The 26,729-nt window shown below is 39.6% G+C and overlaps 1 protein-coding gene across 1 annotated transcript; it reads right to left on the bottom strand.

The window, feature by feature from the left end:
- Positions 1-1,688: 1,688 nt before the first annotated feature.
- ksh (transmembrane protein 167A-like protein ksh) lies at positions 1,689-26,729 on the bottom strand. The gene is made up of 3 exons (XM_067153236.2): positions 26,661-26,729; positions 26,455-26,564; positions 1,689-1,870 (listed from the first exon to the last, which is right to left on the bottom strand). Exons 1-3 carry the CDS (start codon positions 26,661-26,663, stop codon positions 1,765-1,767), a joined length of 219 nt encoding a protein of 72 aa, XP_067009337.1. The 5' UTR covers positions 26,664-26,729; the 3' UTR covers positions 1,689-1,764.

Below are 26,729 nucleotides of genomic sequence, written 5' to 3'. Positions count from 1 at the left end.
CACAGTGCATCGGTCCCGCTCGGCTCAGACCAATGCTTCGTCTCTGGGCTACTCGGCTAAGCTCGGCTCAACACAGTTCAAGTGAGGAAGAGGGAGACAGGGGGAGCGAGCGAGACAGGCGTAGGGAAAGAGAGAGACAGCGCTAATGCTCCAAATCGAGGAGTCTGCACTCGGATCAACCAAGCGAAGTCATCTTTTGCACTGTGCATAGTGCATGCACCCTGAGAGGCCCTGAACTAAACAAATACAATCTTTCCTGGCATCACTGAAAGCAAGGTTAAATTCTGTCAAAGAATTACATATGCGCCCTACATTTTGGTAAAAGAAATTCATGCAGCTGTCATGCCAGGGTCCTGGGTTCAGTTGTATATCACTGGACAAAGCCAACAGAAACAGACCAGACAAATCCCTGGACCAGATATCTTCAGGCTGGAGTTTGTTTGTTGTTTTCTTGCGGTCTGGTCGCCTGGTTGCGACGTCACAACATAAATATAGTAGACTCTTGGGTATCCAGCCCATGACTATCCAGCGTACTTAGTACTGTAATACAGTAAAATACTTTTCTAAAGCTTTAACAAGTGAGCTCCTGCTAGAACCCTATGTGGTCTTTCAATTTTTTTTATGAATATATTGTGCTTCTGGCACATGTAGAGTCAAAATGATAAGGTACAGTACAGCATTGTTAATATGCATGTATTGAATAAATTATCGGAAAAATCCCTTGAACAAATGATAGATAGAAGCTCTCTTTTCAGCGCTCACAAACAACAATGAACACACGCAGAGAGCAGCTCTCTTGGCAACTCTGTGTTCTTTGTTTCGTCAGTTGTTTATCAGATGTCCAAAGTGCGTATGTTGGTAAATTCTTGTTTTGTACACTCCATTGTGTTTTAATTAAAGATTGCAAAATGGGTGATGAAAAGAAAAAAAGTTGTTGTGAATACTGCATGGATGAGAAACTATGTGCTATAAAGTGACTAGATTCTGGGGTAACAGCCAAAACAGTTGCTTTGGAGTTAGGGGTAGGAAATGTTCTCTACAAAAACGCTAGCTAAAAGAAAAGAAGCTGCCGCACCCAGATACAAGAAAAGTAACAAACAAGTCACCATCTTGGCTTGCAGTAATGCAACCGGCAGCGACAAGCTAGACCTTTCAAAAAAAATCTGAAAAATCAGGAATCATCCCTATATTACACACATCAAAAGAAAGCATGGATGAATTCAGAAATTGCTTATGCAACTAGCCCCAGTGATGGATGGTGTGATGGTGTCTAATCAGCTGTAGTATACATTTCTCTGGGCTTAGTAGACCGATAGGCATAGCACTTTCTGACTTGGTGAGGAAAGCAATGGGAAATTACTTCACTTTTCTCATTTCGCTAGTACGTCTTTAGGTGATGCCCAGGCTATCTGTGACAGCTGACAGTGCAGCTCTTGGATATCCAACTATCTTTTGGGTTGAGGACTCAGACCACACACACACACACACACACACACACACACCCTCGCAAAAACGAATTAAATAAAGAATGGAAAAATTACGGGAAGGGAAAGGTACTGATGAAAACTTACTGATCAAATAAATTAATGGAACAGAAGATGCCTCTAAACCAAATTAGATAGTAATGCCCCAACTGAATGCTACCACACGTTCTAAGAGGGTAACTGTAAGAAGTTGAGAATTCCATGTCAATAGCAAAACAAACCTTTATTTTACAAAAGTCATATTATAAGTTGAGAATATGCACATTATTCTTTTTAAGTATCACGACAAAAATAGAATGCTGAATGCCATCACAACACAACAAAATGCCACATATGGACTCTTCCTTTCACCGATCCTTGCACACTTCCAAAATGTACCGAGAAACCTGAAAAGTGGAAAAAATCATCTTTACAGATTATAGTTTTTCTTTTTTTAAATTCTTTGTTATATTACTTAAATATCAGTCAGAATCCCTGATCCCATATCAAGAAACAGGGCTAAGGGGCAAACATACATTTAAATATCAGTCATTGCATTAATGAAATTATCCAATTGGGAACTCAATGTTTGAGAATTGGTGGATTTTAAAAACAAGTCAGTTTCAATAGTTTTGAACCACCAAACTTACTATCACAACTACTCTGTTTCATCTTAATCACTCTTAAATCACACCCACTCCTCTAGGTGTACAAATCTTGCCTTGGCACAAACATACTAAATCCTGAACAATACTTACTACAAGTTAACGACTAGTGCATTACTTTAACTTTAAAAACCAGCCCTAATGATAACTATCCAAAAAATTGAACTTTAGTATACTAATAGCAACACTTTAGTGGACTCTTGAACAAAACAAGTCGTCATAAACCAATCGGATACTTTCTCAATGTAATGGTTACGAACAAGACTGAGTGGTCACGAGATATCGCTCACATCAATTCTCGTCACCGTTCAGTTGTAGCCAAAGCGTATAACCGCTTATAAATCTTATAATGTAATAGTCACTAGTAGAAAATCTGAGGCACCTACAATGTTTTGTTTTTTTGCCATGGCAACAGGGCACTTGAGATTTGTCCAGCCCTGGTTGAGTTCACCCATTCATCAATATTTCTCATTTCCTGTCCGGCTCCATGGCTAAATGGTTAGTGTGCTGGACTTTGGTCACAGGGGTGACAGGTTTGATACCCAGCAGGGTCGGGAATTTTAACCATCATTGGTTAATTTCGCTGGCTCGAGGGCTTGGTGTGTATGGCTTCTGCACCATCATTTCATCCTCATCACGAAGCACAGGTCGCCTAGGGGTGTCAAATAAAAAACCTGCACCTGGCGAGCCGAACATATCCTCAGACACTCCCGGCATTAAAAAAGCCATATGCCATTTCATTTTTTCTCATTTCCTACTGACTTAGATCATATTAGGGTAACCTGTGGCAAAAGTCTATACCTTAAGCATACCTTGGCATACTATTAAAGGAATTTAATCTTGTATACACCAAACTGAATGTAGTGTCTGTGCATATTAACGTTCTATGGCAATGGAGTGAGCAAAGCTCTGAGTTCGGAAGACACACAAACATCCTTTTCCTTTTGAAGATGATCATGCTTCAAGTAGAGATGGGAAACAGGAATGCAAGTCTCAATAATTTCCTGATGCCTTGCTGACGAGACATGTCTTGTGAGACTCTCGAGAATAGTAAGTATGCTTCTGACATCACACAGTACACTAAGAGCAATAACATACTGACATCATGGTCAACTGGACGAGTCGGGAGTGGGTTCGCCCTTCAGTTCACAGCAAAGTCTTATGTGGAAGCGGGGGAAAAAGGAGGTAAGTGGTCTGATTTACCCTAATCAGCCCATGAGGTGGATAATATAATCTGTCATTTCATTTCAACCTGCCTGAGTTTTTGATTTACACTGGATAGAAGAATTCTGCTCATAATTTATTGATAATTTTTAGTGCACATGATGGCTACAAAAACAAAATCATAAGCCTGGGAATATTTCACATAAGTCCAAGAAAATATTCATTGTAATATTTCTTTCCAGTGTATTAGTTTAAAAAGCAAAAATACTTCAGGAATGATTTGCTACCTGGAGAATTAAGAGAGATTTCAAGTCAGTCAAGCATTGGCTAGTAGCTGTTCCACTTTGCAGGGTGCATTTGTGGCTTAAACTACATTATATTCTTCATTCCTTTTTTTGCGAATAACTAGGCCCAGTTGTAATTTATTAATCCTCTCGTGCACTATGGCCTCATATGAGGTCATTGGGATTCTCATGCATTACGGTATTTATTATTTTTAATCTCAGTAGTACATTTTCTGTACCACCGATTCAGGTTTTTTTTTCTTTCATAACAGATGGCAAAACAGCCCTACATCTAAAGGTACTACTTCCTCCCCGTCAACATCCACGCATACCAACCACTGGCGGTCTTGCAAGTATACTTGCGCTTTGCAATACGCATCCATAGCCAGTAGGCAGAAATGATCAATCTGTGAATGTTAAAAGCTCAGAATAGTATATATTATCACGTACAAGTGTTTTTCGTCACCAAATGCAAACTAAAAATAATTCATGCATCTGAAGATTAAAAAACTAAGGGGAAACATAACTGAAAGGAATAACAATATTCAATTTTTATTTCATTGCAAATAACATTTAATCTTTTTTTTTAATAATTGCTAAACTGGGTTTTGTTCTATTTTGCTCCGAAAACTGTAAAAGTAGCTAGTGGAATGTAAAGGAAATAACATTATTTGTTCTATTTCATTTCTTTTTGCAGCTAGGCAATGTTAATATTACCAGAGAAGACCCAATATATAAAGTTCTGGAGGCAAGAAATTATAAAATATATGTTATGCATGTGTTATGATAGATTAAACAAAAATGTGATTATTATTACCCTGGAATTCACACAACTCTACATCCAGTCACTCTTTTGTTCTTTGAAGATATTATACTGTATTTGTCAGTGGTATGCACTGAACCCCAGCGCTGCTGGGATAAAGAATTTTGTGTTTACATTTTATTATTATTCGTTTATTTTTCAAGTTAAAAACTGCAAACAGCTAAGTCAAGGCAAGCACAGCTGTGAATTGATTATTTTCACCATGTTGGTCCGTATTGACTTATATTCAAATTTCTGTAAAATATTTTCACAGCCTTGTCAATACTTATACATTTTATTTTATTTAATTACCGTACATGTACATGTTTCGAGAGCCACCGCTCTCTTCTTCAGCGGTGCCAAACATTAATTGATCCTTGGAATATGGTACAATGGTATAATACGAGGTGTGTTCAAAAAAAGACCGAACTGTGGCTAGAAAAACTTTATTATGTAGCTTACATCATTTCACAGACTGTCCCCTTCAAAATAGTCCCCTGCACTATCAACAGCGTGTTGCCAACGTTTCTTCCACTTTTGGAATGCTTCCTGGAATGCACTTTCTTTGATGGCGCAAAGTTGCCTCGTCGCATTCTCCTTGATCTCTTCAATGTCTTGGAAATGATGTCCTTTCAAGGTGGTTTTCAATTTGGGGAATAAGAAAAAGTCTGCTGGAGCCAAGTCGGGAGAATAGGGCGGATGGGGCACAACAGGAATTTGGTGTTTTGCCAGATAACTGCGGACCGAGAGAGAGCTATGCGCTGGCGCATTGTCATGGTGCAACATCCAGGATTTGTTTTCCCACAGTTCAGGCCTCTTCCTGCGCACAGCATCTCTCAAATGCATTAAAACATTCTGGTACAGTTCTTTGTTCACTGTCTGGCCTCAGGGTACAAACTCGTGATGGACAATGCCTTTCCAATCAAAAAACACAATTAGCATCACCTTGATGTTTGAACGACTCATTCGTGCTTTTTTCGGTCGAGGAGAACCTTTCCCCACCCACTGTGATGATTGCCTTTTGGTTTCGACATCGTAACCGTACACCCACGTCTCATCTCCAGTGATGATGTTCTTCAGGAAGTTGTCATCAGCATCTGCGTTAGCAAGCATTTCCTGACTGATGCTGACTCGGTTCTCTTTTTGATCGTCAGTCAGCAAACGAGGGACAAATTTAGCACTGACGCGCCGCATCTGAAGTTTTTCGGTTAAAATTGCATGACATGATCCTACGCTGATGCACACCTGATCAGCAACCTCTCGGACTGTCAAACGACGATTTCCACGAATCAATTCATGAACTCTCTCGACATGGCGGTCGTCTGTTGATGTGGAAGGTCGCCCAGGCCTAGGGTCTTCAGTGACAGACGTTCTACCGTCTTTGAAACGTTTAAACCACTCGTAGCATTGTGTACGACTCATGCATTCCTCCCCGTATGCTAGCTTCAACATTTCAAATGTTTCCACAAACGTTTTCCCAACTTTGAAGCAGAACTTCACGCACACGCGTTGTTCCTCAAGCTGTTTCATTATAGAATGCGACGAACATGTGACACACGCAATCACTTCCGAGGCTCTAACTCAACTGATAATGCAGGCAATGGAATGCGGAAAGCAGCAGTCTGTTGTCAGAAGTTGCCGCTAGGCGCCGCCACAGTCACAACTCGCTCAATGTTGCAGTTTGCGCACAATTTACAAAGTTCGGTCTTTTTTTGAACACACTTCGTATAACAAGTATATATGAATTTTGAAAATTGTTACAACAATTTCTCTTAGTTTCACCTTTCCTATTTACTATGTCATTTGTTGCCGATTTTACTGGAAATTTCCTAACTAATGTAATCTATTAAATTAATCTCTACATGTTAATTTATGTCCTTATTTACATCTGAAAGAATTATTATTTCTTCTTGTCTAAATTTAACATTTACTTGTCATTTAGTGGAAATCCTTAAATAAATCAATTTGTAAAATAATAGATAACATCTATAAATAGTCTTTATCCTAAAACCGTAAAATCATAAATAATAAATATAAATTTGTAAAATAATAAATAACATCTATAAAATTAGTTATACTTTAAAATGTTTCTGCTCTCTTCTTTCTTCTTAAAGTCTGCTATAATTGTCCAGACCTCTCATATTCAGAATATCTTCTCTTAATCTCGTCCAATTCTTCATTCCATCTAATTTATCCAAAAATTAAAATGATGTGATCTTGGTCTGAACTCAAACAATATGTCCTCCTTCCTTCCTTGTTGTCAATCTGCTACTCTGCTGTAGCCGGGTAGGGGCAAATATGGTTCCTCTCCACTTTCTTGTCTTTCCACCATTCCTCCTCCAACACTGCGTCCCAGTCCAGGTTTCTTTCTATAATGCTGCGTTGGATGGTATCCTTCCATCTCAATCGTGGTCGTCCACGGCCTCTCCTTCCTTGGATTTGCATTTCCCTCACCTTTTTTTGGCATTCTTTCGTCGCTCATTCGCTTTATGTGCCCAAACCATCTTAGTCGGCTCTTCTCTATTCTCATCATCATCATCATTTCCCTTTATCCAGCTGTAGCCGGGAAGGGGCAAATATGGTTCCTCTCCACTTGCTTCGGTCTTTCCACCACTCCTCCTCCAACACTGTGTCCCAGTCCAGGTTTCTTTCTATAATGCTGCGTTGGATGGTATCCTTCCATCTCAATCGTGGTCGTCCACGGCCTCTCCTTCCTTGGATTTGCATTTCCATCACCTTTTTTGGCATTCTTTCGTCGCTCATTCGCTTTATGTGCCCAAACCATCTTAGTCGGCTCTTCTCTATTCTATCATTCATTTTTTCCACTCCAATTTCTTCCCGGATTTTCTCATTCCTTATTATGTCTCTTCTACTCTTCTGTATCATACTCCTCAAGAATTTCATTTCGGTTGCCTGTATTCGACTCATCCTTCTTTGTCATTGTCCAAGTTTCTGCTCCGTAAGTTGTTATGGGCACATAATACATCTTGTACATAGTATCCTTTGCTTCCATTGGCACATCTTTGTCCCATAACATATTTGTTACACTATGATAGAAACAACTTTCCAGCTTGAATCCTTTTACTAATCTCAGCACCCAGTCGAGCATTCTCCATTAATTCACTCCCCAAGTATTTAAACGTTTCCACTACTTCCAGGGGCTTGTCTGCAAGTCTAATCTGACCTTTCCCTTCTTTCTCCCCTCTAGTCATAACAAGAGTTTTACTCTTTTCTACACTTATTTTCAATCCACATTCTTCAATCTTCCCATTCACCACATTCAACTGTTCTTGAACCTTCCTGTCGTCTTCTCCCCAAATCACAATATCATCTGCAAATAACATCATGTTCATTTCTCTTCCTCCATATGCTGCTTTTGCTGTTCTCATGATGTCATCCATTACTATTGTAAACAGGATTGGTGATAGAACACTTCCCTGTCTCAGCCCACTAGTTATTTTGAACCAACCTGTCCTGCCAACTTGTGTTTGCATGCAACTACAACATTCCTTATATAATGCCATGATCATTTTTATTAATCCCTGTCCAATTCCTTTTTGCCCCAGACTGTCCCAAACTTTCGTCCTAGGGACATTGTCATATGCCTTTTCAATATCAATGAATGTCATCACCATATCATTCCCGCACTCCCAATGCTTTTCCATTAGTTGTCTCATAATGAAAATGGGCTCTATTGTTGACCTTCCACTTCTGAAACCAAACTGATTTTCCTGTATCTGCTTCTCAACCCTCAACCTTATTCTACTTTCCAGTATCCTTTCCATTATCTTAGCAACATGGGATATTAGAGTAATTCCCCTGTAGTTCTTCAAAACTTTCTTATCACCCTTCTTGAAAATTGGGATGATTATTCCTTTTTGCCAATCCTCAGGGACCTCCTTATTTTCCCAGACATTCCTGAGAACCTGATATGTCCACTGCAGGCCTAAAGCTCCAGCTGCCTTTATCATCTCCACTGAAATTTCATCTATTCCAGCAGTTTTTCCATTCTTCATCTTTCTTACTGCCATTTCAATTTCATTCATTGTAATTTCTTTATCCATTTCTTTGTCAACTAATTGCCTTTCCTGGTCGTCCATTGAATGACTGTCATCCGTTCTTATGTTCAGCAGCTTCTGAAAATACTCTCTCCATCTATTTCTTATTTCTTCTGGCTTTGTTAAAATTATGCCACCTTCATCCTTCACAAATCTGGTGTTTACTTGATCTCTCTTTTTGTTTCTTAAGATACCATACAGTAATTTCTTGCTGCCCTGCGTATCACCTCTCAATGTCTGTGCGAATAAGGCCCAGCTTTTCCTCTTTTCTTCCTCCACTACTTTCTTGGCAAATTCTTTGCCTCCACATATCTTCTTCTACTTTCTTCAGTCTTAGATGTTTTCCATGCTTTCCATGCCATTTTCTTTTCCTTCACTTTAATCTTTACCCTATCATTCCACCAGTGTGTTTCTTTGTCTTTCACATTTCCTGATGTTCTACCACACACCTTTTCTGCACATCCAACCAGTGCTTCCTTAAATCTTTTCCATTCCTCTTCAACATTCCCCACCTCTGTCCTGGGTACCAAGGGTATTATTTCCCTTTGAAATTCTTCTTGTATGCTTTTCTCCTTCAACTTCCATACTTTAATTCTTTTCTCTCTTCTTCTGCCTTTGCTGGCAGGACGTAGTGTTTACAGTGCACTATGTCTTCTGGTATGGGCTAGAGCAATATTGTTACTTTCATTGATCTGTCTCAGCTTTATCCTTGGCTTTGACAAGATGAAAGTGACTGAGGTATGAGTGATGCTAGTAATGCCATTCCTTATGCAGCCAGTCCCTGCTATGAATGGTGTGAAAATGTTGCTCATAGGGTCAGTTGGTGCATGCATTTCAGTGGGCTTGGCAGACTGATATGTTATAGCAGCTTCTGGCTCGGTGAGGAAAGCAGCGGGAAACTACCTCACTCCTCATTTCCCTAGTACGCCTCTTCAGTGATGCCTAGGCCATTTATGACAGCTGATGACAGAGCTGTTGAGGATCCAACCAGCCTTCGGACTGAGGACTAAACATACACATCTCTCTTCTTAATTGGGGTTTTTCAATCTTTCCAACTTTCAATTTTCCTATCACAACTCTATGATCTCCACCAAAGGCTTCTTCAGGCATGGCTGTTACATCTACAAGGTTCTTCCGGTGTTCTTTCTCTATGATTATTTAATCAATCATGGTCTTTGTTCGTCTGTCTCCCCAACCATACCTTGTAATCTTCTGACTGTTCTTCTTCCTAAACCAGGTGTTTCCAACAATCATTTGATTCCTCATACAAAAATCCACCAACAACTCGCCTTCTGGATTTACATTTGCATATCCAAAGGGCCCTACAACATCTTCCTTTCCTTGTCTTTCCATTCCAACTTGTGCATTTAGATCTCCCATCAATAGTACTTCCTTATCTTCTATCTGTCTCTCCACTTCCTCTAAATGTTCATCTATGCAACCAGTTTGTGGGGCATCCAACTGAAATAGATCTTTCATGCCATTTTCAAACTGCAGTCTCATCATCATCATCCTATCGCTGACGTACTTTTTATATTCCACATATTCTTGTATTTCTCTTCTAAGTATGATGGCCACTCCATTTTTTGCTTCAGGTCCTCCACTGTAATACAGCCTGTATCCTTCTCTCAGAGGGATCTCCCCTGTACCCCTCTTCTTGGTCTCGCACAGTCCAAGTATGGCTATATCTTTTTCTATCATGAAGTCAATCAGTTCTTCTGTCTTTCCCATCAGTGTCAGTACATTTACTGTTGCAATTTTGATGTAGTTTGGTGCTGGTTGCCCATTTTTCACAGTTCCCCCAGCACATGAAGAGCTGCGCGTCGCTTTTAGCAGGGGACGCCCTAACCTTTTCTGAGGCACCATATCTGTTTTGTCCATATAGGCTATTGTTACGATGGGCTCGCCACACCCAAAGGCATTTTATACCTACTGCCAAGTTGAAAATTAGGCTGCCCCTAACATGGAGACAGACGTCTTTCGTAGCCCTCCTCTGGTGTACAGAAGCTACGTGTATGCCCCTTCTGCCATCTCCGCCGTAGATGCCGTTGAGGTCTTCACGCGTAACCCTGAGCTGGGACCCATACCAGATGTTACACACCGGGTCAGTGTGCTCTGGGACTCACATAGGCAGGGGCGCCACTCCCTGGGTAGGGCTGCCTCCGGAGAGGGTCCCTACCTGAATGAAATCATAGTAACTAGAACTAATGACAATAATATTTACATCGCAATGTGATTGGAGAATATTAAAATAAAAATGAAATCAAATTCTTTGTTGGCTAATACCATTACAATTCATCATCATTATAATTTAATTTAAACTGAACATCCTATCATGATGAAATCAAACATGGAACTTGCTGAAGGCTTAGTGTCACTCATAGAATTATTCCATTATCATTAATTGCCCGCCCGTTATATAAAATAAAATGAAAATCTGAAATGTCTCGCTTATTTTTATCATTCATCGATCCGAGATTTCATCTTTCGATACCCTATCATTCTTAACGTCTTTCTCATAAATTGCCTAAGTGCTTATCAACTTGAGTTTCCTAATAATAACCTATCATCAACGTGGCCATCCTTAAATAAGCGATCACACATTACTTAAGGACATTATTTAATGATAATTCAGTTGAATAAGAACAGCATCATCCAGGAACACATGTCCGCCACCTAAAAAATGCACAATATCTAGCTAATGCCATCATAATCAACAAAGATCTAGAAATGATTAGTAGCATCAGGTCTCGCCGAAACTGTCTTCCTGAAAGAAAAATCGTGAAGATCAACTATCTACAAAGATCCATGCTACAAGCAATTACACAAATGAATACCACTTACACTATGCCAGGTGATAACAACTTGCTTAATATGACATTCCACTATATCCATGTCAGTGTTATTTAATGTCGAAGACATCCTATCAATGATCATGCATTCAAAATATTCAGAATTCGCACCGCATCATACCGTAAATTAAATGTCCTGATGATCGTATGTCTATCTACACTTATGACCTTCGGAAAATGTTACACGAAAAACATTATTAACAACCTTACTGCTTGTCTATCTCTGAATTCTCTTAATTTGCATGATGGACACTTAAATCCACTTCTCAATCCTAGATTCATTCAAAAATCTCGAAGATTATTTATTACACTTCCGTAATACCTGCATTTCACTATTTAAACACTTTATCGACGACCCTATCCTTTTGTCAGTCACCATACTTTCAAGCGCACCATACTTATTCACAATTATTTATTCCAAGAAATTCACAAGCACCTTTCCCGAAGAACTATTACCATCATTACAAGACATGTCACAATCATCATGGCACCAATCTCATGAAATATTCGCAACTGTACAACGTTCGCACATGTGAAAATTATCACACAAGAAGATTCTTTAAAATAGACACTAAATCATATCACCTGACAGAAATATTCATGCAGTACTAGTATGATTCAAAATTATGAAGAAAACATCTCTTTACATTCACGATAATTATAAGGAAATCCCGGGTAACTCACGACAAAATGTGTATTCTACAAGTTGAATCTCGCACGGGACAAATGACCTCAATACCTTCACATTAAACTTAACTGTAATTACGAGTATCACTGGGCACTTGCGACGATCGCATTAGGTCACTCAAGCTGTTTCAATTAATGTCACTTCATTATAAAATGAAATAAAATCTACTCTACTACTATGCGTTCTACAAGACAGAATAAAGAAAGATGATATCTTGGGTACTTATCAATGAAGATCACGTAACACTGTTCTCATCTCTCCATTCATCGGTCTCAGTTTGCCATTCATCTAAGCATCATTCCGGGCCTGTTAGGACACTAATCCTATTACGCCCACATGTCGGCTCTCATCATTATATTGCAGTAATAATCTTCAATCATTGTGAGCAATAGGACCTGAAACTCGTATAGACAGAATTAGTACAATGATATAGGCGTTATATAATATTCCACTATTAGCCCAAAACACTTGCCTTGTTTTAACAACAAATATTGAATCTCGTTATTTTATACAATATTAGATTTCCCTAATATGTCTTTCAATATGTTTTCTTTAACTTCTACTACTCCAAATAGCCTTTTCTTAATGCGTGCTAATTGCTCTTATGTCGACCTTCAATCTCAGTTTTAGCTCTTTTCTCTACAAAACAATTGTTCATAAAAACAAAAATCCATTAAAAATTGTTACATCAATAATATTGGTCCGCGTTTCATATCTTCTGCTAAGTTCATTAGTTTATAACTTCTTTTCCAGATGTTTTTGACATTTGAGGAATAAACTCTGTGATAACGTCATCTCTTCTGATTAGGAAGTTGTACAAAGGAACACTTCACCATTTATTTGTCTTCATGATGTACACAATTGATTTATCTCTTCAGCGCCTTCTTGATCATTTAACCTATAACGTTAAGTCATGGCCTCCGCTGCGTTATTGCTGGACATAAATGTCACATGGTAGACTTGCTTCTTCTTGCTGTTGAAAATGTAAACTTTATTTGCTAGCCTTTGCGTATATATAATAAATGACATTTCATGACTGTAAGCATCCAATGAACACGGGGTTCTGAGCTTATGAATCTCCGTCCTCATTTTGTATCCATCCAATTTCTTATTTAAATGAGCGAGATATTCCGACTATTAGACACAATTAGACGTATGATAACTGGACCTGTAGCTGCTGGACATATTTTTCAGAGTAATTTCCGTTGATCTCTTCCTTAGCATAACCTTCAATGGCTCAACAACTGACCCACATGCCATTGAACGATTATAATACATACACACGAATATAGCAGGCAAGATACGGTACTATGTAAATATACTGTATCTACACTACAATTCTCAGCTGAAATGTGGTTATATGAATGTTTACCGCTGGTGGATTACTATTATTTTCCCTACTACACGGAACGGAGAATAAAAGTGTCCTTAAATACTGAAAAATAAGAGGTTGTCTACAATAATTTCTGTCAAAACTACGCCAGGGGGTTGAAATGCAATATTATTGGGATATAGTAATTTGATTATCTGATTATTAACTTTTACTCGATGAATAAACAAAGGTGGAAAGTACAAAGTATGCAGGGAACTAAGACTACAAATTATCAAAATAATCAGCTGATTTTGTATTTATTTACACAACTACCATGTACATGTAGCTACAATCGTCAACAATCCAAAAACTGTTAAGTACCGTAATTATCAAGTGAAAATTACCGGGTATTCTCTTTAACTTCTTTTTAAATCGAAGTTTACAGGCGTATCATGTTATTTAATTTAATAAATTATTACCTCCGTGATAGTTTGAACGGATATCTATACGAAATATCGGAAAAGTGACCAACACGGCAGTTCTCGACAAAGCGCAGCTAAATAGCATTGAGGTAACAATCACTGCTCATCAACTGAGATGGTTAGGCCATGTTCACCGCATGGGTGATACCAGGCTTCCCTGCCAAATTCTTTATGGTGAACTTTGCTCCGGCAGTAGACCTCATGGAGCCCCTCTTAAGCGTTTTAAGGACCAGTTGACACACATCATGAAGACAACTGGTATAGATATACAGACATGGGAAGAATGTGCTGTGGACTGTTCACTGTGGGGGAACACTACATCCACCACTGTCAACCTGTTTGAAAGAGAACACCACAGACATCAAGAGGCCAAGTGACAAGCAAGAAAACTCCGTCAATCACAACCCCGCCCTCCTCCATCCATTCAGTGTAATTTGTATGGGCATATGTTTTATGCCAGGATTGGTCTATTTAGTCATCACAAACACATCCATAAACTGAGCTGAACTGGTCAATTATGCAGGAAGAAGTTATATATATACTCGGTTTGAGTTACAGCCGACGACGACGATAACATCTCTAGGAATTGGACTGCTTCTCAGTTCTATCACACTAGTATTTAAATAAACAATAATACAATAAAACCTTGTTAATTTGAAGTCGTTGGGACTCAAAAATCGGACTTCGAATGGCATGATTTTGAATTAACCGCCAACACGTAATTCAGAAGTGCCAATCCTTGCCACGTCACAAAATATTCTAAGGTCCATTACAGCATGCCGTTAACCTTGATTCACAGTTTAAACATTTCAAATGCTATGAAACAAAACTATTTCTAAATGTATCCAAGAAGGTGCATTTACAGTATTCAAATAATAAACTTGGATAACTCACTGACAAACATAACCTCACGCAACAACCGAAAAAAAAATTAGCATGATTCAAAGACTAGGAGAAATCTATACTGGTTCCCATGTGCAAGTGCTTTATTCATTGGATTACTGTACTGAATGCATTTTAGATGCCCTGTACTTGCATGGAAAGTACCCGATGCCCTTAAAACATCGTGGCTTATCGAACTTTCATATGGCGAGCAGAGAAAGTCTCTCGCTTCCATCTGCATTACAACACAATACAGTCACTCTCTCCTTGTACAATTTCCCGCCATGGCACCTCTCTTGTAATTCAGAATTGCCACCTCACGCAACAAAAGAAAAAACACGCGATTCAAAGACGGGGACAAATTACGCTGGCTCCCCTGTGCAAAGGCTTTAGTTTTTGGATTACTGTACCGTTTGTATTTTTTAGATGCCTTGTACTTGCACGGAAAGTGCCAAGGAAATCTCTCGCTTCCGTGTGTATTGCAACACAATACAATGACCCCCACCCTTGTACGATTTCCAGGCTGGAACCTCTCTCCTTTAAAACCGTAAGGCCGTGTGGGCTCGGCATTAAAGAAAACAATGCAGTTTCATGGGCACTGACAATATTGTTTGGTGCGTATGAATTGAATATATGAGCCACACTTTATCGTCAACTGTTGGCATCGCCAGTGTTCACGGATTCTGCTTCTCCACACACTGCCTGCTACGTGATATTGCGGTGTTCCTTAAAACGCTGAATACAAAAGAATTATGATTTCACTTGAACTTAGAAATTATGAAGCATACTGTAGACACACCGAAGTGAGTGAAAGTGTGGAAAGCTACCCCTACACATTCCAGAAGACGCGTTCTATAACAACACGGATAAATTTTGAATTTAAATTACTCTGTAACATACTGTTGTTTTAAAATGTAAAGGCAGTTCTGAATTAAAAGTATGAATTTCGGTAATGGGAGTATTTTGAATTAAACAATTTAAATAACATGCAAAACCGTACTTCATGTTTCTGGGAACAAGAGCTTCTTTGAATTAGGAGGGATTTTGAATTAACCGATTTCAAATTATCGAGGTTCTACTATACTATTTTTGATAGTGCTCCAATCTCTTACCACACTATTATTTAAATACACAACATAAAAGACATGCCAAGCCTTAGGCCTATATGGTATGCGGCAAAACGAACAACACAGAAATTATTGCTCATCTACTATTGACATTTCCACAGAAACAAAGTATTTAGTTATTGTATCTTCATTGTATTTGACATACTGTATAGTGAATTCAGTGTTGTGTTGATTTCTGAGATTTTCGCAACAGAGGAGAACGTGTTTATTTCCCGTCATATGGAGTGGGGCGTCAGAATGGGTCAGTGTTGCTCCATGTTAAAGAACAGTACGGGGAGCGATTTAGTATGGAGCTAACAAATAATAGAACAATTAAATAACATTTCACTTTGCCACGGAAGGTAGTAGCACAACTGAGCCCACATGACAAGCAGCAACATTTTCAAACAATAATGTAGTATCAAACTACATCACAGTATCAGTGAAAGTCACATATTCAAACAATAATTACCCTTGGTTCAGCAGGTGTTCAAAATACGTACTATCATGTTCATAATGTTCATAATCTTTCTGAAGATTACTGAGCATGTTGATGAAACAAACTTGCTGTAATGACATTTAAAAAATGGTATAACCTTCTCACATTTTTGGGGACTATTTGTAGGAAAGTCATCTCTCTTAAAAATTATTCTTTCAACAAGTCCAATATATATACATGTGAGGCTGTGAGATCTAAGGAGCAGGATGGTATGAAAATGGAGTTCTGTGAAAAATTAGCCGATCTCCAACGTGCCATTGCAGGAGGGTAAGTGACTCCTCGCAGTGTGGGTTGTAGTTCCATCTTGCTGCATCCATTGTCGTTAGAGAGGCAAGTTCCTGGTGCAATAAGAATGGTGCAAATCACAAATTGGGTAAAAATGAAGTCTTGGTAGACTACCTGGTCCACTGTTTTTGGATTCGGTGCAGCATCCTCAATGAAATAAAGGCCCAATATTCCATGACTGGACATGTAACACTGTTGTAGAAGTCATCCATGATTCTTGTGTGTGGTGGAAAGTCATCTCTCTTAAAAATTATTCTTTCAACAAGTCCAATATATATACACGTGAGGCTGTGAGATCTAAGGAGCAGGATGGTATGAGAATGCAGTTCTGTGAGAAATTAGCCGATCTCCAACGTGCCATTGCAGGAGGGTAAGTGACTCCCCGCAGTGTGGGTTGTAGTTCCATCTTGCTGCATCCATTGTCGTTAGAGAGGCAAGTTCCTGGTGCAATAAAAATGGTGCAAATCACAAATTGGGTAGAAATGAAGTCTTGGTAGACTACCTGGTCCACTGTTTTTGGATTCGGTGCAGCATCCTCAATGAAATAAAGGCCCAATATTCCATGACTGGACACGTAACACTGTTGTAGAAGTCATCCACGATTCTTGTGTGTGGTGCCGTTCTTGGGCAGCCTGCTGTTCCCTTTTGTTAACAAAAGACTGAAGTGAAAACAATACCTCTAGCTGAACAAGATGCTGCTGTTGCTATTGCCACTAACTCTGAAGCAGAGACATTCAGTTTCTGGCTCCAGCAAAGCGTCATTTTTTTCATTCATCCATTCATTCATTCTCAACTTGTTTCACGTGACACACTGAACCCCATTGTGCTCCACCCATTTCTGCAAATCTCTGCTCACAAAGCTGTCACACTTTGAACGTTACATTTTTCTGAGTGACCCACTGTTTGACATCACCCCATATATTTTCAATGCTTTTATAAGCTGGTAAACGAAGTACAGTGTAACAATGCTCATTTCATATTTGATCTAACACTAACAGTTGGTTTGTGGCGTTTGAATATCATAGTTTATAAAGTTCAGATTTACACATTTCAGTTATAAACAGTATCTTGTTTCACCACCAATCCTACATATCTGTTTTCTTTTTACTAGATGTCAGGGATTTATCAATGTCTACTTTATGGTAAGATTCAGTATCACAATTACAACTGATTTGGGCAGAAAATTTGGAAGAACCTTTTCCTTTACCTTTCACTGATAGAATTTATCTCACTGTGGTAGTATGCCTAATCTGTTTTTGTGTTCAATTTAAAAGAAGTGTGTTCCAAGTGAAACCAGTTTCTCCTCCAGCAAGCACAATGATCAGACGTTCCTTAGATACTGGACTTAGTTTCTTGTTAGTTTGGCTTTACGTCGCACCAACATAGATAGGTCTTATGGCGACAATAGAATAGGAAAGGGCTAGGAGTGTGAAGGAATCGGCCGTGGCCTTAATTAAGATACAGACCCAGCATTTGTCTGGTGTGAACATGGGAAACCACGGAAAACCACCTTCAGGGCTGCCGACAGTAGGGTTCGAACCCACTATCTCTTGGATGCAAGCTCACAGCTGTGCACCCCTAACCGCAAGGCAATCAATAATAAGTCTCATAAATTAGCGGTTATAGTTCGTAACACACACAGGATTCTTCACAAACACAGCAACCTATCAACTCTTCACAAGATATATTTATGTGAAATCATTTCTGTCTCCCAAGTCTAGACAATACGCTTTACTCTAGGACAAACTACGTGATGCAGTAAACTCGATCAAGAGCAGCGGAGAACAGTCCAACAGAGCTATAGTTATAGTTCAAATACTTGGTAAGCGTCCCTGCGCTAGAATCGGCCATGCGTATGGTGAGGGGCAAGCAACGAGGCTGCCTCGTCTCTCACTCCTTCCACTGCCCAGTCTTCGTCTACTCATCGTGCTAAACTAACGCTGGAGTGTGTTGCAGTGGATGATTGACAGGCTCCCTGCTCACTCCTAGTCAAGTTCTTGGTTCTTTGCACAATTTCAATATGCATTTCTTAGTTCTGGTTTGATTTGGCAATGATGTAAGCTTATATTTTGTCTTTTTTTTTTTTGTTTTTAACAAGAGTACACCTTATGTTTAGTTTTAGTTAGTTCAGTAACAAAACTGTAATGATAATATTATTTGCTTTACGTCCCACTAACTACTTTTACAGTTTTTGGGAGATGCTGAGGTGTCAGATTTTAGTTACGCAGGAGTTCTTTTACGTGCCAATAAATCTACCAACACGAGGCTGGCGTATTTGAGCACCTTCAAATACCACCGGACTGAGCCAGGATCGAACCTGCCAAGTTGGGGTCAGAAGGTCAGCGCCTCAACCATCTGAGCCACTCAGCCCAGAAAAAAAAAAGCAACCTGTAATGTGTACCTTTTATAAAAGAAAAATCTTATAACTCTGTGGTAAGCAAATTACTCTTCCCAATTACAAACACACGTTAGTAAAGCCACCAGAGTTGCACTTACTTCACACTTACTGAGTTTACAGGATTGTTGACCTTGATGTCTCAATCCCTCATCATGAAACAGCAACACATGTTCATTAATTTCTTTTTTTTGTTCCCTAGTATTAAATTTTAAAAAGCAGGGAAGGTGATATCCTATTCCAAGCATACCATTATTAACCCATCACGATGCAGTATTTTTACTCATGGCAAAATGAATTGTCAATCATTCTATTAACGGGTTTTCTACCTTCCACCCTTTGCTACTTTTCCAATGAACTCTCCTGAATATTCTTGATGGCTTGATATTTTCCTAACATCTGCGTCATCTTTGGTCTGTGTTATTTGAACTATTAACACGCCTGTATGCGGATTTTGGTCTCAGGTAATTTCTGCCCAGTATGTGTGCTAATGTAAATTTAGAGAGAGTTCTAATTTTCCCACTGACTGTTTGCAAAGCAGTAACTGCCTGGTGATGTAAAATATCATCAATCAATATCAATATCAATCAATACTGATCTGCATTTAGGGCAGTCGCCCAGGTGGCAGATTCCCTATCTGTTGCTTTCCTAGCCTTTTCCGAAATGATTTCAAAGAAATTGGAAATTTATTGAACATCTCCCTTGGTAAGTTATTCCAATCCCTAACTCCCCTTCCTATAAATGAATATTTGCCCCAGTTTGTCCTCTTGAATTCCAACTTTATCTTCATATTGTGATCTTTTCTACTTTTATAGACGCCATTCAAACCTATTCGTCTACTAATGTCATTCCACGCCATCTCTCCGCTGACAGCTCGGAACATACCACTTAGTCGAGCAGCTCTTCTTTCTCTCAGTTCTTCCCAACCCAAACATTGCAACATTTTTGTAATACTACTCTTTTGTCGGAAATCACCCAGAACAAATCGAGCTGCTTTTCTTTGGATTTTTTCCAGTTCTTGAATCAGGTAATCCTGGTGAGGGTCCCATACACTGGAACCATACTCTAGTTGGGGTCTTACCAGAGACTTATATGCACTCTCCTTTACATCCTTACTACAACCCCTAAACACCCTCATAACCATGTGCAGAGATCGGTACCCTTTATTTACAATCCCATTTATGTGATTACCCCAGTGAAGATCTTTCCTTATATTAACACCTAGATACTTACAATGATCCCCAAAAGGAACTTTCACCCCATCAACGCAGTAATTAAAACTGAGAGGACTTTTCCTATTTGTAAAACTCACAACCTGACTTTTAGCCCCGTTTATCAACATACCATTGCCTGCTGTCCATCTCACAATATTTTCGAGGTCACGTTGCAGTTGCTCACAATCTTGTAACTTATTTATCACTCTATAGAGAATAACATCATCCGCAAAAAGCCTTACCTCCGATTCCACTCCTTTACTCATATCATTTATATATATAAGAAAACATAAAGGTCCGATAACACTGCCCTGAGGAACTCCCCTCTCAACTATTACAGGGTCAGACAAAGCTTCACCTACTCTAACTCTCTGAGATCTATTTTCTAGAAATATAGCAACCCATTCAGTCACTCTTTTGTCTAGTCCAATTGCACTCATTTTTGCCAGTAGTCTCCCATGATCCACCCTATCAAATGCTTTAGACATGTCAATCACGATACAGTCCATTTGACCTCCAGAATCCAAGATATCTGCTATATCTTGCTGGAATCCTACAAGTTGAGCTTGAGTGGAATAACCTTTCCTAAAACCGAATTGCCTTCTATCGAACCAGTTATTAATTTCACAAACATGTCTAATATAATCAGAAAGAATGCCTTCCCAAAGCTTACATACAATGCATGTCAAACTTACTGGCCTGTAATTTTCAGCTTTATGTCTATCACCCTTTCCTTTATACACAGGGGCTACTATAGCAACTCTCCATTCATCTGGTATAGCTCCTTCGGCCAAACAATAATCAAATAAGTACTTCAGATATGGTACTATATCCCAACCCATTGTCTTTAGTATATCCCCAGAAATCTGATCAATTCCAGCCGCTTTTCTAGTTTTCAACTTTTGTATCTTATTGTAAATGTCATTGTTATCATACGCAAATTTTATTACTTCTTTGGCCTTAGTCTCTTCCTCTATCTCGACATTATCCTTGTAACCAACAATCTTTACATACTGCTGACTGAATACTTCTGCCTTTTGAAGATCCTCACATACACACTCCCCTTGTTCATTAATTATTCCTGGAATGTCCTTCTTGGAACCTGTTTCTGCCTTAAAATACCTGTACATACCCTTCCATTTTTCACTAAAATTTGTATGACTGCCAATTATGCTTGCCATCATGTTATCCTTAGCTGCCTTCTTTGCTAGATTCAATTTTCTAGAAAGTTCCTTCAATTTCTCCTTACTTCCACAGCCATTTCTAACTCTATTTCTTTCCAGTCTGCACCTCCTTCTTAGTCTCTTTATTTCTCTATTATAATAAGGTGGGTCTTTACCATTCCTTACCACCCTTAAAGGTACAAACCTGTTTTCGCATTCCTCAACAATTTCTTTAAACCCATCCCAGAGTCTGTTTACATTTTTATTTACCGTTTTCCACCGATCATAGTTACTTTTTAGAAACTGCCTCATACCTGCTTTATCAGCCATATGGTACTGCCTAACAGTCCTACTTTTAAGACCTTCCTTTCTATCACATTTATTTTTAACTACCACAAAAACAGCTTCATGATCACTAATACCATCTATTACTTCAATTTCCCTATAGAGCTCATCGGGTTTTATCAGCACCACATCCAAAATATTTTTCCCTCTGGTTGGTTCCATCACTTCTGAATCAGCTGTCCTTCCCATATTAACTTATTTGCCATTTGTTGGTCATGCTTCCTGTCGTTCGCATTTCCTTCCCAATTGACATCTGGCAAATTCAGATCTCCCGCTACAATCACATTTCTTTCCATGTCGTTTCCCACATAGCTGACTATCCTATCAAATAATTCCGAATCCGCATCAGTGCTACCTAGGTCATAAGCCCAGCTAACTTATCACTGAGGTGTAGGCTTCATAATTCTACTTTTATGTTCTATCTGTATGGTATCAGTCTAAACAGTTGTTCGCGTTTATTATTGTTTCATCAAAAGTAACTTCATTAGGCCTATTGCAAGTAGTATAGTCATATAACCAAATATTCTGTTTAATAATTCAAATTACTTTTCATAAAAATGATGATACACTGATTCTATTCCCACATGGTTGACATGCAGTACTAAGATTTACGTTTCACATTAACATTCATTAAAACTTGCCGCCAACGATGTATACGGTATTAGATTCTTTAACATACCAATAAACACATTTTTCTTATCCCTTTTAAGAGGAAGTAGACCTACTTATACATGGTGTTTTACACCGATAAACTGGTCAGCTAAAATTTACCCAGTGCACCTGCCCAGACAGGTTCAAATATCCTGCTTGCGAACCATAAGATAGTTATTAAATATAACAGGACCATAGCCAATGTTAGCTGAATCGTTGCTTGCAGATATGTATGCAATGGCTGAACACAACATGTCAACAAGCCAGATATGTATGCAATGGCTGAACACAACATGTCAACAAGCAAGTTAAGAGATAGCAAACCAGGAAGAGAGCAAGCACGCTAAGCAGACCTCCCACCCTATCTCCATGACCACACTACACCAGTCACTTAGAGGGATGCTTACAATTTGGACTATACATACACGTTGTCAGGCTAAAGCTAGTCGATCGACTGACAAGTATCTCGCTCACACACCACCCCCCTTTTCTCACCCACTTCCCTGGTAGGCTAGGCTTACACCCTGTTCCCACCGAGAAATCGAGATAAGTTGGGGAATGAATATATCTCTACTAACCACTCCTTTACTCTGTGTTTTTGAACCATCATTGAGGAAACTCTCATTACTCATAGGGTATGTTTGTAAGCTCAGTGTTTCAAGTCTCTACGTCACCCATGGCTTGACGAGTTCTTCCCTTCAGGTATATGAGAAAGAATTTTTCTTGGCATATTGATATTCATCACTGTGACAATAGATAATCCATGAATTCACATGTGCTACTCAGCATTCCATAACACATGTATAACAGACACTGCCTGGTTTTCTGACTGCAACAATAGCAAGTACACGCGTGATCGTGAGCATCCACTCTGTACTTAGCTATATTGTAATCCTCTATTGTGTGGTTTATGACTAGTATGACTGATAGTGGGTTGGTTGATGCCTGGTAATGCCTTGGTAATGAGACAAGGTCTCTCATAGTGCATTGGCACTGCCAGTGGCTTCAAGTAGCCTACGCAGTGGCCTCCACGGTATGCACTAGCCAGCGTCTTGGTAGGTGTGCTAGGTACCAACTGATGAGCCCAACCTAGCACACGGGGGCAAAACGCTGGTACCAGGAATGAGTTCGCTGGAAAATTTATAATGTCCAATAACGGACCATTATATTGGTATTATAAATTTACTCATTCGGGACAAATAATTCAGATTCCCTATGGGAATCAACATCTATAACAAACACTTAGCTCGTCTTTCATCATATCAGCTGTCAGTTGCTCTCCTCCTGCTCATCACATCGTTGGTTCATTGGCCATGGTTCGAGGTTCGGTCGGATTCCTCATCTCATCTTAGGTAGGGTCAGCTGGCTGGATCATATCTCCCTCCGGGTTGGTCCAGCCACTGATATCACCAGAATCATGTGTACTTGAAATCACATTCCTATAGTATTTTACGATGTAGGATCCTAATATCACATTCTCACCCAAAGTTACAAACTGGAGGTTAACTGGCCTTGACTGAGAGTTCACAACTTCCTTTGCAAGACAGGCCAAAATAAACAAATTGTCCATTGTTATTTTACATCCAGTGTTCTTTATTGGCTGCCTCACCCTTTTCACAACACTTTGTAGCCTATTAACTAATGACAACAACCTTTCCAGTTGAATGCCTCTGTGGATGGGGGCAGTAGAATACATTCCCAGTACCTCCCCCCTCTCATAAGAGGTGACTAAAACGGGGACGACGGGGCGAGTTGGCCGTGCAGTTAGGGGCGCGCAGCTGTGAGCTTGCATCCAGGAGATGGTGAGTTTGAACTCCACTGTTGGCAGCCCTGAAGATGGTTTTCTGTGGTTTCCCATTTTCACACCAGGCAAATGCTGGGGCTGTATCTTAATTAAGGCCATGGCCGCTTCCTTCCCACTCCTTGGCCTTTCCTATCCCATCATCGCCATAAGACCTGTCTGTGTCGGTGTTACATAAAGCAGATTGTACAAAAACGGGGACGAAGGGCTCTCAACTGCAAATGTGGGGTGGCGACCACAGTGCTCTTAGCTGCTTCACTTACCTGTTCCAATCTCCTCGCAGTCATCTTTCATATCTGATCTCTCTTGAAAAACTCCAGTTCTCCTCCGATCCCAACAGAATTATGTTCGCAAGGCCTTGGGAGTTTTCCGTTTTCACACCCTTCCATTTCTTTTCCTCGTACCTTCATTCTTTGCAGTGTTGAAATCAAGCCATAAAATCTTAGGATCTGGAGGCAAACATCCTACTGTTGATCTATGTACAGAATACATGCAAATCTACCAATGCAAAGATAGTGAACCCATTTTTGGACATAATGTCCAAAACTGCATGAAACTTCCATGAAAAGACTAACAACTTGTTGTATTCCCCTTTGAAACATAAATCTTAAATGTTGTGCAAAGGTCTGAAAAATTACCCAGATTGATAACTTATCTAGAGGGCTTTGGCTTTCCTTGGTTGTTTTTTTGGGCATTATCACACCGAAGTGCTCTCGATAATGAAAACAAAATCAGCAGTTCGACATAACCAGACAAAGTAATTCAATAGCTGTCTGTTGCCCACAGGCAACCAGTCTAGATTTCCTCAAGACTGGTGTCCTTAACATCACCTTCAAAATATTAATTACTACCAGTATGTATGTAGTACAAATACATACAGTATTTGTAGTGTTCAATTTCTTCCAGCCCATTAACACTGAACCAAAGGCACTGTGATTCATATACCATCTACAAATTTTGAGCCACTGATCTCGCTCCAGGTGCACAAATTAGTGTTCTTTCTTCTCCAAGGCTACAAAGGCGAGGAGCATGAACGTTCGACGGAACATTGTCATGTCCAACATATCGAGGCCCACGATCACCGCAAATATCTGGTTCTGTTTCATCATTAGACACTTCTGTTGGATTGTCACGATCGCTGTTACCAGGTTGATCTGCATCCAATTTCCACAATAATCATCATCGCAATTAATATTAGGAATTACGATATGAATCCTCAAGCAACCATAGCTTAATCGCGTCGTCGTTAGCCATCACTTGACAGTCAATTAATAGTCCATACTAAACAACACTTACGTAAATAGTAATGCTGTTCGTACAGCAGTCTTCATTAAATACCTCTTCATTATAAATTCCGCTCGGCTGTCAAGATTTTCACACCCGCACGACTGTCGTTTGGCTTTCACACATGCGAAATAATTGTCGTCTGTTAACACGCTCGCGGCCTTTCAGGAAGGATGTTGTCCAACGGTGCTCAGTGCTGATAATCTCTGTACTTAGGAACTAATAAGCGAGTGATGCTTCAATAGGTGGAGGGACAAGCAAAGAGGGTCTGGGGGCATAAGCCCCCAGGTTAGAAGCCGCGTAGCAGTCCTAGGCCTTAAGTTTCGTGTGGAAAGACGATTGGTCTGGACTGGTTCTTGCCGTGCGGACGGTTCAGACAGGACCTGGACAAGACCATTGGTCTGGAGTGGTTCTCGCCGTGCGGAGAGTTAGGATAGGATCTGGACAAGACCAGTGATATAGGGACAAGCAAAGGGAGTCTGGGGGCGTAACACCCCAGGTTAGAAGCCTCTACTTTCGTGTGGAAATACAATTGGTCTGGACAGGTTCTTACTATGCGGACGGTCAGGATAGGACCTGAACAAGACCACTAGTCGGGGTTGGTAACGGATTATGATTAACACTACTGACGGGACCGAGATCACGTGCCACTTCACACTGGCCAATAGGAATGCAAGTAGCTACTTCAGAAATGAAAATGCCGTGTATCAGTCTTCATTAGGTTATAAAAGTAAATGTATTTCTTCTTCCTGGACATCACAATGAACACATCTCTCCTCTGAGATGCTCTCCAAGTAAGATTTCATTAATTTCCACTTCATATAACATTACAAATAAGATGACAGCCGGGCTAAAGTAATACCCAGTCTTCTCATTCCTCAACCTTATATTACCTGAAACTCCACCAGGCAGATATACTAAGACTCAACGATTTCACATAATATTAAACTGAATACAAATGAAAAGTGAGCGTTGACCCACACAAACTCGGAAACAAACCCTTAAAAGTTTAAGAACCACCTCACCATAAATTAAGATGTTATTTTAAACTGTACATACCCAACTTTGTTTCTGTCTAACAGACTCGGGAAAATTGATCGTATATAAGCACAAGTGCATATGAGAAGCAGTACAACAGTCAGCAAACTTTGCAGGTTGAAGAGGGCAGACTGCAATATAATAAACTCAAATAAATCATCTTGACACGAAAGGACACCATAACCTCTATTTCTACAATATGTGGCACAGAATCATATTTCCCTTACCATGTTTACGGCATGAAATGTATCAAATTCGTAACGCCAACATTGAAGTTCTGTTCTGTTCGTGAAGTT

This window comes from Anabrus simplex, chromosome 1 (assembly GCF_040414725.1).
Source record: "Anabrus simplex isolate iqAnaSimp1 chromosome 1, ASM4041472v1, whole genome shotgun sequence".
Taxonomy (NCBI): domain Eukaryota; kingdom Metazoa; phylum Arthropoda; class Insecta; order Orthoptera; family Tettigoniidae; genus Anabrus; species Anabrus simplex.
Note: the sequence above shows the minus strand (reverse complement) of the source record. Positions and strands in the feature narration are given on the sequence as shown.

What these genes read in the sequence shown, in the direction of transcription:
- ksh (XM_067153236.2), bottom strand. An exon ending in TTAGACAGAAACAAAGTTGG is followed by an intron (nt 1,871 to 26,454) that starts GTATGTACAGTT and finishes TCCACTTTTCAG; the next exon opens with GTTTCTCGGTACATTTTGGA.